We start from the raw sequence: 15,123 nt of genomic DNA on the forward strand, positions 1-15,123 counted from the left end.
AGAAGCCGCCAGGACGCCAGTGGCAGTGGGCAGCCCGGCCAGGGCGGTGGGATGGGCAGAGGAAGCACTGATAACGTCTGTTCCTTGGGCTCAGCGGTCACAGAGCCCCCAGCCCAGAAGCAGCTCCCCCTTGCCTGCAGATGGGCCGCCTGCATCAGGCTCTGCGCTGTTCCTCGAACCTGTGTCCATCAAGCCTGTAGCCGGGAGGCTGGGCCGGGCTTTGTGTCTCTGCAAAGCCCCAGGGTCTGAGGCGTGGAGGACCCCCAATCCCAGCAGTCCTTGTGGTCCAGGCACTTCCCTCAGCCCTGGAAACCCCAGTGACTGCCTGAGGAGGCCCTGTGGCCAGGGGACTGAGCTACAGCCTGGTGACTCCCCGAGAGAAGGACAAAAGTGACGGTGACCCGGTGCTGAGATGACATCCTGCTGTGCCACTTACAGTGTGCTGGGGATAGAAGCCAGAACTTCAGACCACTGGGTTTGAAAGGAAAAGAAGGCCAGTCAACGGTAGCCACTCCTTTAACCCCAGTGCTTGGGAGGCAGAAGCAGCCAGATGTCTGAATTCTCGAGTGAGTTCCGGGACAGCCAGTGTGGTTACATAGAGGAACCCTGTCTCAGAAACGCTGAGTGTCACTTCCCCGTGAGGGCCTGTTAGTCTAGAGTCCACTATCGAAACAAGCCATGTGCTCTTGAAGTGCGCTTAGAGCGCTCCCTGCCAGTCTTAGCCAGTCACAGGGCACGTGTCTGCAAGGGAAGGAGGCTGGGGACTGGGGACAGGATAGAGACTTGCCCAGCCATTGCAGTGCACTGGTGGCCCCTGTTACTAAGGTGGTAAGAGTGGCCGGACAGTGGTGGCACAGCCTTTAATCCTAGCACTCCGGAGGCAGAGGCAGGAGGATCTCCGTGAGTTCTACAGAGCGAGTTTCAGGATAGCAAGGACTACACAGAGAAACCCTGTCTCCAAAAACAAAAAGAAAAAAAGACGCTAAGAGCGCAGGTGTGGTGGTCTTTAGTCCCAGCACTCTGAGGCAGAGGCAGGCTAATTTTGGTGAGTTCAAACTCAGCCTGGTCTACAAAGTGATCTCTAGTCCCGGAGGTGAAAACCAAAGGATCAGAAGTTCAAAGCCACCCTCAGCTCTACTGAGTTTAAGGCCAGCTGGGCCCCGTGAGACCCTGCTTTGGGAAAAAAAGGGTGGGGTGGCATAGTAGCACTGCCTTTAATCCCCGGACTCAGAACACCTAGGGCCACATAGTGAGACCCTGTCTCAAAGAAAAAGAGCCCCTTCAGGCCATCCCCTGCTACGTACAATTTGAAGTACCTGGCCTGCAGAGTTCAGGCCAGTAACAGGGCTTGCCACGCCTGAGGATGGGACTTGCGGTCCAGGACCCAAGTGCCGGAGACCTGCAAGATGTCCTGTGGGTCCGGGTGTCGGGTGCCAGGCCGTGGGTTCACTGCAGTGCTAAGGAAGGAACTCAACACCAGGAGGGGAGCACTGGTGATTTGATCGCTGGGTTCCAGCTGCTGCCCCCAGAGACAGGATGGCGTTGTCTCACTTCAGAGACACTTTGGAAACCACCCAGAGCAGGGTGTGAAGGAGGGGCTGGTACTTGTGCTAGATGGGCGGGACTTGGAAGGTCACCTGTCCTCACAGGAAGAGAAAGTGGGGAGACCCCCCACCCCGGGAACCACAAGTCCTGCACCAGGATGGAGGTCCACCAGTCCCTGCTGCTCTTGCTGGCCCTGGACACACTGTGGGCAGGTGAGCATGAAGGGAAACAGGCCTAGAGCCCAGTCTTCAGGGGTCTGTAGATGGGAGAGGAGGGTTTGTGTACCAGGAAATTAGATCATTCGAATCACCAAGAAATGGCGTCTACAAAAAGCTCACTGAGCCGGGCGTTGGTGGTGCACACCTTTAATCCCAGCACTCGGGAGGCAGAGGCAGGCGGATCTCTGTGAGTTCGAGACCAGCCTGGACTACAGAGCGAGTTCCAGGACAGCCTCCAAAGCCACAGAGAAACCCTGTCTCGAAAAAAACCAAAAAAAAAAAAAAAGCTCACTGAGCAAAGCTAAACCCTGAGCTTTGCCTGGTGACAGGCCTGTGAGCTCGGACTTGAGTGAGGCGGGAAGGTTCCCATGGGTTTAGTTAGAGTGAAACCCTGTCTCAAAAAACAAGGGTTTAGGGGATGGCTTAAGTTGGTAGACCATGTGCCTGCGCCTACATACACAAAGCCTGGGTTGGTAAACCTCCCAGTCCCAGAGGTGAAAACCAGAGGATCAGAAGTTCAAAGCCACCCCCAGCTCTACTGAGTTTAAGGCCAGCTGGGCCTCATGAGACCCTGCTTTGGAAAGAAAAAAAGGGGGGGATGACAGTAGCACATGCCTTTAACCCCTGAACTCAGGCAGGTGGATCACTTAGTTCCAGGCCAGCCAGGGCTACATAGGGACACCTCGAGAGAAGGGAGGAAAGCCTCAAAGGTGCTGTTCATCATGAGTGTATACAAAATCAGCTAAAGGAAGCTCCTTAGCCTGTGGAAGGAAGGGGGAGGGGAAGGAGAGGAAGGAGGAGGAAGAAAGAAAAGCGTTGGTGGCTCACGCCTTTAATCCCAGCACTCGGGAGGCAGAGGCAGGTGGATCTCTGTGAGTTCAAGGCCAGCCTGGTCTACAGAGTGAGTTCCAGAACAGCCTTTACTACATAGTGAGACCATCTCCAGGGGAAAAAACAGTAGGTATGCCTCATACCTGCAATCCCAGCACAAGGGCAGGAGACACAGGGTCCCTGGGACTCAAGACAGGCTGAGTCATTGAACTACAAGCTCAGTGAGAGCCTCTCAAACAATTAAGGTCTAGAGTGATTGGGGAGACTTCAGACTTGATCTCTGACCTCTATATACATGTTTCCAGCACACACATTTCTATTTGAGACAAGGTTTCACTATTGTAGTCCTAGCTGACCTGGAACTCACAGAGATCCGTTTGTCTCTGCCTCCCGAGTACTGGGATTAGAGGTTGTGTACAACCACCTTCCCAGTTTTTGACACTTACAACCTTCTAGACCCTTCTCCAAAGAAAGGAGCAAGGCAGTGGTGGTGCACACCTTTGATCCCAGCACTCGGGAGGTAGAGGCAGTCAGATCTCTGAGTTCAAGACCAGCCTGGTCTACAGAGTGAGTTTCAGGACAGCCAAAGCTACACAGAGAAACCCTGTCACAAAGGGGAAAAAAAAAAACAGGCTAGGGGAAGTTGGCTTTTCCAAGTATAACAACTCTTAAGTTATGGACTACAACTCTTTATTTTTTTTTAAAGATTTATTTATTTATTACATATACAGTGTTCTGCCTACATGCCAGAAGAGGGCACCAGATTGAATTGTAGATGGTTGTGAGCCACCATGTGGTTGCTGGGAATTGAACTCAGGACCTCTGGAAGAGCAGCCAGTGCTCTTAACCTCTGAGCCATCTCTCCAGCCCTACAACTCTTAAGTTATGTCTCTCAGACAGCACAGTAACTTTTTGTCTTGAGAATTGGCGGAGACACAGTATAGCCAAGGCTGATGTCAAACAATCGAGCCTCAATCTCTCAACGTGATTTTTGTTTGTTTTTCGAGACAGGGTTTCTCTGTATTGTTTTGGAGGCTGTCCTGGAACTCGCTCTGTAGACCAGGCTGGCCTCGAACTCACAGAAATCCACCTGCCTCTGCCTCCTGAGTGCTGGGATCCCAATGTGATTTTAAAGTATGGAGAGTGGCTTGTCCTTCGTCTCAGTGAGCAGAACAAGCTCTGGCCTCATGTTTTCTGCCAGGCATAGTGACACATGCCTGTCCTCACAGAACTGGGGAGGCGGAAGCTGGCAGATTGGGAGTTCAGGGTCATCCTCAGCTACATAGTTCCAGGCCAGCCTGGACTACATGAGGCACAGTCTCCAATTTAAAAGTTTCTTTTTCCTTAAAGGGAGCTACTCAGTTTTGGGTTCTGGCTGCACAGCCCTGCAGACACAGGTCAGCCTGCAAGTGGGTGAGCTGCCCCCTGAGGCCACAGCTTTCTCTTTCATGTACACTTGATTTGGGCTGCTCCCCCCCTCCTCTTCCTCCTCCTCCTCCTCTTTAAGCTTCAGGAATTGAGCTGGGTGGTGGAGGTACACATCTTTAGTCCCAGCACTAGGGAGGCAGAAGCAGGTGGATCTCTGAGTTCCAGGGCTACACAGAGAAACCCTGTCAAGTAAAGCTTCGAGAATCCTACAGGACAGAGAACTCAGCTCCCTTCCAAGTGTTAAAAACTCTGGTCTGGGAACCAGCCCCAAGGAAGCAGTGGCGGGGCCTCAGGCTGCCTGCAATAGGTGTGGACTGGCCCTGTGGCTGGGGTGAAGCAGGATCTTAAGGCATGATGGGAAGATTTTTGAGTTGGCTCACATTAAATTTTTACCAGTATTTATTTTAAATTTTGTTTTGAAACAGAGTTTCTCTGTGTAGCCCTGACGGTCCTGGAACTTGCCTTGTAGACTAGACTGGCCTCAGACTCAGAGATACATCTACCTCTAAGTACTGGCATCAGAGTTGTATACTACCACCCAGTTCATTTTAGATTTTTTAACTTTGTTCTTTTGTGTGTGTGTGTGTGTATGGTTTTTCGAGACAGGGCTTCCTGTATTGTTTTGGAGGTTGTCCTGGAACTTGCTCTTGTAGACCAGGCTGGCCTCGAACTCACAGAGATCCACCTGCCTCTGCCTCCTGAGTACTGGGATTAAAGGCATGCGCCACCAACATCCGGCTCATTTTAAATGTTTAACCTTGATCCTGCCATCTTTCTAGAGCTGGGATGACAAGCATACACCACTAGACCTTGTTTCTGTGGTGTGGGGGGACTAGAACCAGCCAGGGAGTGATGGCACAGCCTTTAATCCCAGCACTCCGGAGGCAGAGGCAGGCCAGAGTCTATAAATTCAAGGCCAGCCTGGTCTACAGAGTTCCAGAAAAGCCAGGGCTACACCAACACAATGAAACCCTGTCTCAAAAAACTAAAAAAAAAAAGCCGGGCGTTGGTAGTGCACGCCTTTAATCCCAGTACTCAGGAGGCAGAGACAGGCGGATCACTGTGAGTTCGAGACCAGCCTGGTCTACCGAGTGAGTTCCAGGACAGGCTCCAAAACAATACAGAGAAACCCTGTCTCGAAAAACCAAAAAACAAAAAAAACTAAAAACTAAAAAAAAAAAAAGTGTATGCATCTGCCCAAAACACTCACCCCTACACCCTAACACCCACAAATCCACTTCCTGTTGTGAATCCTCACCGTGTTCAATTCCCCCCCAGCACTGTGTCATCAAGGCTCTTCCATTGTTGTGGCATGCCTCAGAACGCCGCTCCTGTCCAGAACATGAGCAGAGTGAATCAGTCCCTCATACAGACATGTTCTCCCCTGTCGACACCAGAACATTGCCTTCTCATTTTACGTTTTATTTTGTAATTACCTTTTTGAAGTATCGGTAATGGTGCATGCAGTGCCCTCGGAGGCCAGAAGGGGGCACCCGACTCCCCTGGAGCTGGCCTTACAGGCCGCTGTGTGTGTATGTCAGTCAGCCGGAGTGGGTGCTGGAAATGAATTTATGCTCTGCCAGCAGTGGTTCTACTCTCTGAGCCCTCTCCAGCTCTTCATTCGCGTTTGAGCGGCACCGTAGGAGCATCTGGGGAGTGGGGTCCTGCAGTGTCGAGGACAGGGATCAGTGGGGATTTTAGGCAACCAGTCTGCCAGACTCGGAGCTTCCAGGCTTGGTGGGAGGCTGGGTGTGGCTCCCCTAACTGCCCTCTCTCTCACTTAGCAGGCAACACATTTGAGACCCACATCATTGGTGGTCGGGAGGCAGCCCCGCACTCCCGCCCGTACATGGCGTCTCTGCAGAAAGCCGGGTCCCATGTGTGTGGGGGGGTCCTCGTACATCCCAAGTGGGTGTTGACTGCTGCCCACTGCCTGTCTGAGCCGTGAGTATCCCAGCACCTCCAAACACTCCCTGGCTTCAGGCACTGAAGGATTCAGGCCAACCCTCTCAGGGCTAGAGAGGCTGTTGGTTCTGGTCCAGTGGGTCACATAGTACAGGAAAGGACGTCTCCTTTAGACCCTTCAGCTGTGACACCCAGCACCCAGCGGTCTGTGCAAGCTGGCCTGCCAGTGAGACAGAAGCAAAGAGCACTGTCTGCTCTTCCAGAGGACCTGAGTTCAATTCTCATGGTGGCTCACAACGGTCTATAATGAGATTTGGAGCCCCCTTCTGACATGTAGGCATACATCCGGGTAGGAATGCCTGCCTAATGCCAGCTCCATCGTAAAGAAAAACCCTGAGCAAAAAGGGTTAGTGTGCTGGCACTCGCCTTTAATCCCAGCCCTTAAGGAGGCAGAGGCAGGTGGAGCTACATGGTTCCAGGCCAGCCAGGGCCATTCAGTGAGATCTTACAAACCAAACAAAAAAACCAAAATATTCCAGAAGTCTAGGCTTCAGGTATGAGTAAGTGTCTCTCACATGGCTGCAAGTGTGGACCCCTGAGTCCTGTGGATGCAGGAGGTCAACTCAAGAGCACCCCAGAACAGATCACAGCAGCAAGGCTGTGTTAGGGGAGGAGGGCGCTGAAGCCTCCCCGGAGGAGGAGGAAGGTGGACTGGAAGGTTGCTGGGGGTTCCTGGGAGGAGAGGAATGGCGGTTCTCGGCTGTGGGCGAGCAGGGCTCTGCATTGCAGGGTACAGCAGCTGAAGCTGGTGCTGGGCCTGCACCACCTCCATGACTTGCGAGACCCGGGCCTCACCTTCTACATCAAGGCGGCCATCAAGCACCCTGGTTACAACCACAACCTTGAAAACGACCTGGCGCTGCTAAAGGTCCGGGGGAGGGGCTGAGGGGCTGCCTTGGCCTGGCTTCCCTCAGCCCCTCACTGGCCCTCCTGTCCCCACAGCTGGATGGGCGGGTGCGGCCCAGCAGGAATGTCAGACCACTGGCTCTGCCAAGAAAGGGCCAAGCCAGGCCGGCAGCAGGCGCCCAGTGCAGCACCGCCGGCTGGGGGATTACCCACCAAGGTGGGCACCTGGCACAGGCCCTGCAGGAGCTGGATCTTCACGTGCTGGACACCCGCATGTGTAACAACAGCCGCTTCTGGAATGGTGCCCTCGAGGAAGGCATGCTGTGCCTCAAGGCTGTAGCCAAGAGCCAGGCGCCCTGCAAGGTGAAAGGGTCAGCCTGGAGGCCTGGTCTGGGCGGTGGCCCAAGCTGGCTTGTGACACCTATTCCCTCCTGGGTGGGGTGGGGGCGGAAGGAGGGTGGAGCTAACATTCATCTCATTTCTCAGATGCAGAACCAGGGCCCTGCGAGAGTTAGGCCGTCTAGGTTGGAGGTCAGGAAGACAGACTTGTGGTTTGAAACCCAGCACCACAGACTAGTCATCTGGGCCCAGAGCGCAGGCCCTGGGGTGGAAGGAGAGGGAGGACAGGAAGGGAAGACAAGGGTGACTTGGGCTTTGTGAGATGCCCCAGAGCCTCCCAGGCCCCTGGTCCCCAGGCAGGCACGGAAGCTGACCCGTGTCCCTCACCTCCCACAGGGTGACTCTGGAGGGCCTCTGGTGTGTGGCAAAGGCCATGTGGATGGAATCTTGTCTTTCAGCTCCAAAAGCTGCACAGACATCTTCAAGCCCCCCGTGGCCACCGCCGTAGCCCCCTACAGCCCCTGGATCAGGAAGGTCATCCGTCGCTGACGGCCCCAGCCTGTGGCCTGAGTGTCCAGGTCATCTGGACACTCACTGGCCTGGGTGGGAAGGAACTAGATGTACCTCTGGGACCAATAAATCATGATGTGTCTGTTTCACCCAGCCCTGTCTGCCTCTGGCCTGTGTGAGTCTCCGTTTCCCCTATAAGATGAAGGTGTCCCTTCCCAGTGGCTGTCAGCACAGCCCTAGGACACAGAATGGGCCTGAGCACCAAGGCAAGAGCAGTGACAACATCTTGGCCATCAGGGGGCACCAGCTGCCCTCTGCAGCTATATCATAGGAGGTACAGAGAAGGGAGGCTCCCACAGAACATTCCCGACTTCTACTTTACTGGCACCTCAAAACAAGCAGCTACAGTGTCACCTGAAGGGACCAGACCCTCACCCAGCCACCTGCTTTAGCAGCCATGACAGACTGCAAAAAAAAAAAAAAAAAAAAAGACCCAGCAAGATGTCTGACCTTGCAGGACCTGCCCTAGTCACTAGGAGGCCAGATGCCCATGTCCATGTGGCAAGGAACCAATCAGAAGTTAGCTGGAGGGCCCTGGATGTGCTTTACGGTAAAGTGGTGTAATAGTGACCAGTGACGTGCAGAGCATAGCACCATCCTGGGAGGGCCTTTAGGCCAGAGCCATCAGTTGACCAATCAACACAGGACAGGTTGCCCAAGCCCGGAAGTGCACCAATCCTGAGACTGTTGTGGACCTCAGACACTGCCCTTGCACGCCCCAATAAATCCCTCCCCCCCAGCGGTTTCTCCGGGTCCTTCTCACGCCAACCACTGTGCTGGATGCATGAGGGAACTGAGTTACAGCAGTTAACTCGTTAAACAATAAAAGACTCTTTGCTTTTGCGTCAGGACGGGTCTCTTGATGACTTTGGGGTTCAAAAGTTGGGCACAGTTCCAGTGAGTGTCAGCACATCCAGCATCAGTTCCAGAACATTCCATCAGTGTACTTCCACCCCAAAAGGAAGCCCCGTCCCCATGAGAGGTTGCTCCATCCCCTCCCTAGTTCCCTGTCATGTGGTCTTACATTGTGTGGCCTTTGTGTCCTCAAGGTCCCTCCATATCGTGGCAGGTGTAGGACCCTCCATCATCTAACTATCTGGTCTCCTGGTGTTCTAAATTAAAAAGGGACATCACCTGGGAAACATGACACTCAGCCCTTGTCTGTCATCTCTGCAGCTGGGAGGCTGAGGCAGGAGGATTGCCTCCATTTCAAAGTCAACCTGAGCTACATGACACCCAGTCTCAAAAGCAGGGGTAACCTATGCATCTTATAGCCTTCTCCCAAAATATTCTTTTTCCCCTTGAGAGAGAGTCCCATGGTAGTGGCTCATGCCTTTAATCCCAGCACTTAGGAGGCAGAGATAGACAAATCTCTGTGAGTTCGAGGCCAGCCTGGTCTATAGAGCTAGTTCCAGGACAGCCCAACCCTGCCTCCAAAAACCTAGAGAGCGAGAAAGAGTGAAAGAGAGTGTCCCATGCAACCCAGGCCTCAAACTCCCTATGTCTATTGTAGCTGAGAACGATCTTAAGACCCTGGCTCGACGGGCGTTGGTGGCGCACGCCTTTAATCCCAGCACTCGGGAGGCAGAGGCAGGCAGATCTCTGTGAGTTCGAGGCCAGCCTGGTCTACAGAGCGAGTTCCAGGACAGCCTCCAAAGCCACAGAGAAACCTTGTCTTGAAAAAGCCAAAAAAAAAAAAAAAGACCCTGGCTCACCCGTTTTCACCTCCTGGGTGCTGGGGTGACAGGTATGCTGTACACACCCTTTTGAACCCAGTGCTAGAGAAGCGTGCTCTGCTTAGATATTCTCATTTCTTTCACGAAAGCAAGAACAGGATGTCTGGGAAAGGCCAGCCAGAAGTCACAGGGCGGAATTACAGCAACCGAAGCTTAAATGCCTTCGGCCAGCTTATTTTCCACCCTGCACTTTGTCCCAGAATGCTGGGTTGGCTCAGCCTTTTCTCTGCCGTGCCCCAGGGAACATCCTGCCTGCCTCACCTGGCTTCTGGACTCTGGGTGGCCCTGGCCCCATAAAATAGGTTTCAAAGGTATCAGCGGATTAACTTGGTTTTATAGATAGAGAACGGCCAGGGAGAAACAAAGCTGGGAGTGGTAGGTACGCCTAGGGTTCCAGCCCTTGGAGGCTGGAGTGGTCAGGGCAAGAATTCCAGGCCAGCCTGAGCTACAGAGCTGGATTCAGGCTCAAACAAAGAATTAAAACAGTGGGGGCTGGCCGGGCAGTGGTGACACATACCTTTGATCGCAGCACTTGGAAGGCAGAGGCAGGCAGATCTCTGTCTGCAATCCTGTGCCTCAGCCTTCAGAGCCTAGGGAGTTACAAGTGTGGGCTACCAAGGCTGGCTGGCCTCATCTTCTACCGACATCTGCGCTGTCTCTGGCCCTTCACAAGCAGTCCTGAAACCTTGGGTTGTGTGTGTGCAAGTTAATCTCGGGCATCAACAAAAGTTGTTTAAGTTTTGTTGTTTTGAGACAGTTTCTCCTTGTAACCCTGTCTGTGGACCAGGCTGAGAGATCTGCCTCAAGAGTGTTGGGATTAAAGGTCTGTGCCTCCATACCCAGCTTGTTTGGTTTGTTTGTTTGTTTGTTTGTTTGAGACAGGGCCTCTTACCTAGGACTCACTAATGAGCTAGTTCAGCCGTCCAGCAATTCCCAGAGATCTGCCTCTCCCTCCCTTCCCGCCCCCGACACCACTTCAGGCTTCCTCTGCAGAACTGAACTCAGACCCTTACGTTTGTGTAACAGGTATTTTACCAATCCAGTTTCCCCAGCTCACTCTAGGTTTTCTCCTGCTGGTTAACATCTGTGAGGCTGAGCCTAGAGGTAGGATACACTCTCTTAATCCCAGCACTTGGGAGGCAGAGGCAGGCGGGTCTCTGTGAGTTCAAGGCCAGCCTGGTCCACAAAGTGAGTCCCAAGACAGCCATGGCAGTTACACAGAAAAATCTTGTCTTGAAAATCTTTAAAAAAAATTTGAGGCTTTCACCCATAAACCCTCCAACACCCCTTCCAATGGATGTGGTGGCCTCTGTTCCTGACTGTCCCTCTAGCAAGATTGTTCAAACCTAAAAAGGAAGAGGCCAGCTGGGCCTCAGCCATCAGCCCGAATGCTGTCGGCCGGCTGGACTTCCTCTCAGCTCTCAGTCCCCTAGCAGGGTTATGGGGCGGCTCCAACTGGACACAGATCAGAGGGGCCTGGTCTGTACTGGCAGGCCAGGTGTTCACTGCTGCCGTCCAAGCTTTCTCTTAACTGTTCCTTCGTCTAGAACCAACCACCCACAACCCCATGAAGAACAGGAGGCCAGGGGCTTACAAAGAGCCAGCGGGGAAACCCTCGGCAGACAAGAAGGAATACGGAGGCTGCAGTTGCTCGCCCCTCCTGGACAGTGGAGACCTATGTGGTTTTTCTCTCCTCTCTCTCCCCCTCCCTGCACCTCTTGAGCAAGATTGTACTGTTGTCTAGTCTGCCCCTGAGCTTGCGGTGATCCTCCTGCTTCAGCTTCCTGAGTGCTAGGGTGACAGACATGTACCAGCACACCCGGTTCCTCCCGAGGACAGCACTGGCCGCCTGTGCTGGACACCACACTCAGCCCCTCAGCCGAGTCCCTACATAGAGTGGGGGTGGGAACAGCCAGGCTGAGGTGGCTGGCGCCAGGCCCGAGAGGTACAACAGGGTTCCAGAGACATCACACTGTGAAGACACAGGTGGAGGATCACTGTGCCACAGACAGCAGCTGTCCCGGAGCCGCACACGGACCGTGAGCAACGATCACAGGACACAGAAGGCCTGGCCCTCAAGATTTGGACCTCGTGTGGGGCCGCAAGGTTTGCGTGCCTGCTGTGTTAGCTACTGTCCTGTTGCTGGGATAAAACACCAAGACCACGGCAGCTCTCGAAAGGAAGTTTATTTGGGCTTATAGGTCCAGAGGGGCAGCATGGCAGGTGGCGAGGATGGTGGCAGGAACAGAACCGAGCACTCACATAGTGAACCGCGAGCATGAAGCAGAGAGCGTGCACTGAGAATGGGGAGGGGGGAGTTTCAACCTCCACACCACGTGACACACTTCCTCCAGCAAGGCTGCAGCTGCAAGCCTCCCCGAGCCAGACCACAGTAGCGATGCCTGAGAGTATCGGGGCATGCCAGCAAAACCAGCACGTGTCATCCCTGCATTTGAGAGGAGGGCCAGCATGAAAACAAAGAAGGAGCATGAATCATAAGGAAAAGAAAGGAGGACCTGGAGAGATGGACCAGTGCGTGAGAGCTCTTGCTGGTCTCACACAGGACCCAGGTTCTATTCCTAGCAACCACAAAAGGCTGACAACCCTCTGTAATTTCAGTTTCAGGGGATCCAGTGCCCTCTCCTGGCCATGCTGGGAGCTGCACCCACATGGGGCACATAGATACATGTAAACAAACACACATAGACATGTAATAAAACTAATAAACCTCGTTTATACACGAATACAAACAAATAAAAATAATTTTAAAAGCAGAATCTAAAATAAATTGACGTGGTGATTCATGTCTTCAATCCCAGCACTTGGGAGGCAGAGGCAGGCAGATGTTGTGAATTCAAGGCTAGCCTGGTCTACAGAGTGAGTTTCAGGACAGCCAGGGCTACAAAGAGAAACTCTGCCTCAAAAAACCAAAAACACAGAGGCAGGCAGATCTCTGTGAGTTCGAGGCCAGCCTGGTCTACAGAGGGAGTTCCAGGACAGCCTCCAAAGCCACAGAGAAACCCAGTCTCAAAAAAATAAAAAAAAAAGAAAAAAAAAGAAAAGAAAAGAAAGAAAGAAAAAGAAAAAAGTTACAGAGCCGGGTGTTGGTGGCGCACGCCTTTAATCCCAGCACTCGGGAGGCAGAGGCAGGTGGATCTCTGTGAGTTCGAGACCAGCCTGGACTACCAAGGGAGTTCCAGGACAGCCTCCAAAGCCACAGAGAAACCCTGTCTCGAAAAAACCAAAAAAAAAAAAAAAAAAAAAAGTTACAAATAAAAGCAGCCGAATAAATGTGTATTTTACAACTATATCTCAGTAGATTGAGGGGGCTGTGAGAGTCAGAGAGCTGCCACCCCACTCAGAGCATATGCAAGCCTTCATATGGGCTGGGCTGGCTTCTGGCCTTCCTACTTCCGGTCTGCTCCTCAAAAGAGCCCTCCCCAGGTGGGCAAGTGGAAAGACCTGGCTGTGCTCTCTCATCTGCAGCCAGAGTCCCAGACCCTGGGCTGTGTAGATGGTGCCTGGGCGGGTCCTTCCTTCCTCTCCCTGACTCAGGGCTGCTGGCTCTCCAGGGCCTTGAGGCCTCATCGCTCCAGCTTCTTTCTCTGCCTTTACCTGGATTCTGCTGGATGTGAGTGGCTGGCATGCATTGTGCCTGTGTGTGCCTGTGCCTGTGCCTGTGCCTGTGCCTGTGTGTGTGTGTGTGTGTGTGTGTGTGTGTGTGTGTGTGTGTGTGTGTAGCTCCTACCAAGAATTCCTCCAATTCCAGTGAGGGGACTGAGGGCTGGCTCAGTGGTTGGGCATGTGTATGAATTCCATCTTCCATCTCCAGCACAGAAAGAAAGGAAGAAAGAAAGAAAGAGAGAGAGAGGGAGGGAGGGAGAGGAAATGAAGGAAGGAAATTCTGTCTTAGCTGGTGACCCACTTTTTTTTTTTTTTTTTTTTTGGTTTTTCGAGACAGGGTTTCTCTGTGGCTTTGGAGGCTGTCCTGGAACTAGCTCTTGTAGACCAGGCTGGTCTCAAACTCACAAAGATCCGCCTGTCTCTGCCTCCCGAGTGCTGGGATTAAAGGCGTGCACCACCAACACCCGGCGGTGACCCACATTTTTAATCCCAGGCAGTGAATCTTTGTGAGTTCAAGACTAGCCTGGTCTACAGAGAGTTCCAGGACAGCCAGGGCTACATAGAAAAACCCTGTATCAAAAGACAAAAAAACAAAACAAAAGCCAAACAAACAAACAAAAAGCCAAAAAAAAAAAAGAAAGAAAGAAAGAAAAAGAAATACACAACAGATAGTTCTCAATACATCTAAATGAAAAGTTTCTATACCCATAGAAACCACTCCGCCAATGCAGCAATCCAAATCAAACTGAATTAGAAAAAGCCAATGTTTTCGGATCTCTGTGAGTTCGAGGCCAGCCTGGTCTACAGAGCAAGTTCCAGGACAGCCTCCAAAACAATACAGAGAAACTCTGTCTCGTAAAAACCAAAAAAAAAAAAAAAAAAAAAGTTGGTAAAATTTTGTTAAGGATACTCTTGAAATTACATTTTTTAAAATAATTTTGTGTCGGGGGCTGGAGAGATGGCTCAGAGGTTAAGAGCACTGACTGCTCTTCCAGAGGTCTTGAGTTCAATTCCCAGCAACCACATGGTGACTCACAACCATCTACAATTCAATCTGGTGTATATGTAATTAATAAATAAATCTTTAAAAAATAATTTTGTGTTAAGCATCTGGGACCACTGAAATAAACAGTAAGTCTTCCCTTTCCTTCCCCCCCAAAAAAAGAAAGAAGAAAAAGCCCATGTTTAATGGATACAACACTCTCAGATGGCTTTCCAGCCCCCAGAGAGGGGAAAGAGAGGCCAGAAAGTCAGTCTGTTTTCTGGGGGGCAGTTTACATACCCTGTGGGAGAGGTCCTGAGCATCTCTGGCGGAGGGGTCATCATTTGGCGGGCTTTCTGAGATGCAGCAGGGTTTGGAAGGAGATGGGGGGCCCTTGGTTGGACCCTCCACCACAACAGCAAGTGACTAACACTGGGTGAAAAGGACAAGTTTAAAATAACACCATTCAAACTTTACCGATTGCTTTGTGCTATTCCCTCCTCTTTAAATGTCATTTACTTCTGTGTGTACAGGCGTTTGCCTGCGTGCGTGTTTGTGCGCTAGACGTGCGCCTGGTGTCTGAGGAGGCCGGAAGTAGGCATGAGATCCCCTGAACTGGGGTCACAGATATCTGCGGGCCGCCATGTGGGTGCGGGAGATAAAACCTGGGTCTTCTGGAAAAGCAGTTAGCACTATTTAACAGCTGAGCTGTCTCGCCGACTCCCTTTCCCTTCTCTAGGGTGTGTGTTTTTTGTTTTTGTTTGGTTTGATTTTTGCTTTTGATGGGGCCGCCTCAAACTGTGTAGCCAAAACCCCCTGCTTCTTCCGGCTTCTATGCAGGTGCTGGAATGACAGGTATGCACCAACATTCTTGACGGCTTTCCATACTTCTGCTAATCCAGGCTGCTCTAGAAACTGGTCTTGGCTAGGACAGAGTCAGGGGAAAGGACTTCGGGAGGCTACAGGTCACGTTGGGTCAGGGAGGGCTCTGGGAGGGGGCTGGGCTTGACTGTGCAAACCTGAAGTATCCCAGAGGCCA

General features: G+C 52.3%; 1 protein-coding gene across 7 annotated transcripts; it reads left to right on the forward strand.

The window, feature by feature from the left end:
- Positions 1-133: 133 nt before the first annotated feature.
- Positions 134-8,590, forward strand: Gzmm (granzyme M). 7 transcript variants are annotated; one of them, XM_013122969.3, is made up of 5 exons: positions 134-1,757; positions 5,807-5,966; positions 6,717-6,855; positions 6,930-7,196; positions 7,631-8,590. In XM_013122969.3, the coding sequence occupies exons 1-5, from the start codon at positions 1,364-1,366 to the stop codon at positions 7,859-7,861; spliced, it is 1,191 nt and encodes a 396-aa protein (XP_012978423.1). In that variant the 5' UTR covers positions 134-1,363; the 3' UTR covers positions 7,862-8,590. The 7 variants fall into 7 exon arrangements, with proteins under 7 accessions (XP_012978423.1, XP_012978424.1, XP_012978425.1 ...); XM_013122970.3 differs by having other exon boundaries at positions 7,569-7,835; XM_013122971.3 differs by having other exon boundaries at positions 5,810-5,966; positions 7,569-7,835.
- Positions 8,591-15,123: the final 6,533 nt, after the last annotated feature.

This window comes from Mesocricetus auratus, unplaced genomic scaffold, assembly GCF_017639785.1.
Source record: "Mesocricetus auratus isolate SY011 unplaced genomic scaffold, BCM_Maur_2.0 Super-Scaffold_100676, whole genome shotgun sequence".
NCBI classification, from domain to species: domain Eukaryota; kingdom Metazoa; phylum Chordata; class Mammalia; order Rodentia; family Cricetidae; genus Mesocricetus; species Mesocricetus auratus.

Bases quoted from the DNA above. Each gene is read 5' to 3' on its own strand.
- Gzmm (XM_040737955.1), top strand. From the start codon at position 1,364: ATGGGACTTGCGGTCCAGGACCCAAGTGCCGGAGACCTGCAAGATGTC. The intron at 1,758-5,806 runs GTGAGCATGAAG...TCTCTCACTTAG, and splicing joins CCTGGACACACTGTGGGCAG to CAGGCAACACATTTGAGACC. The intron at 6,856-6,929 runs GTCCGGGGGAGG...CTGTCCCCACAG, and splicing joins ACGACCTGGCGCTGCTAAAG to CTGGATGGGCGGGTGCGGCC.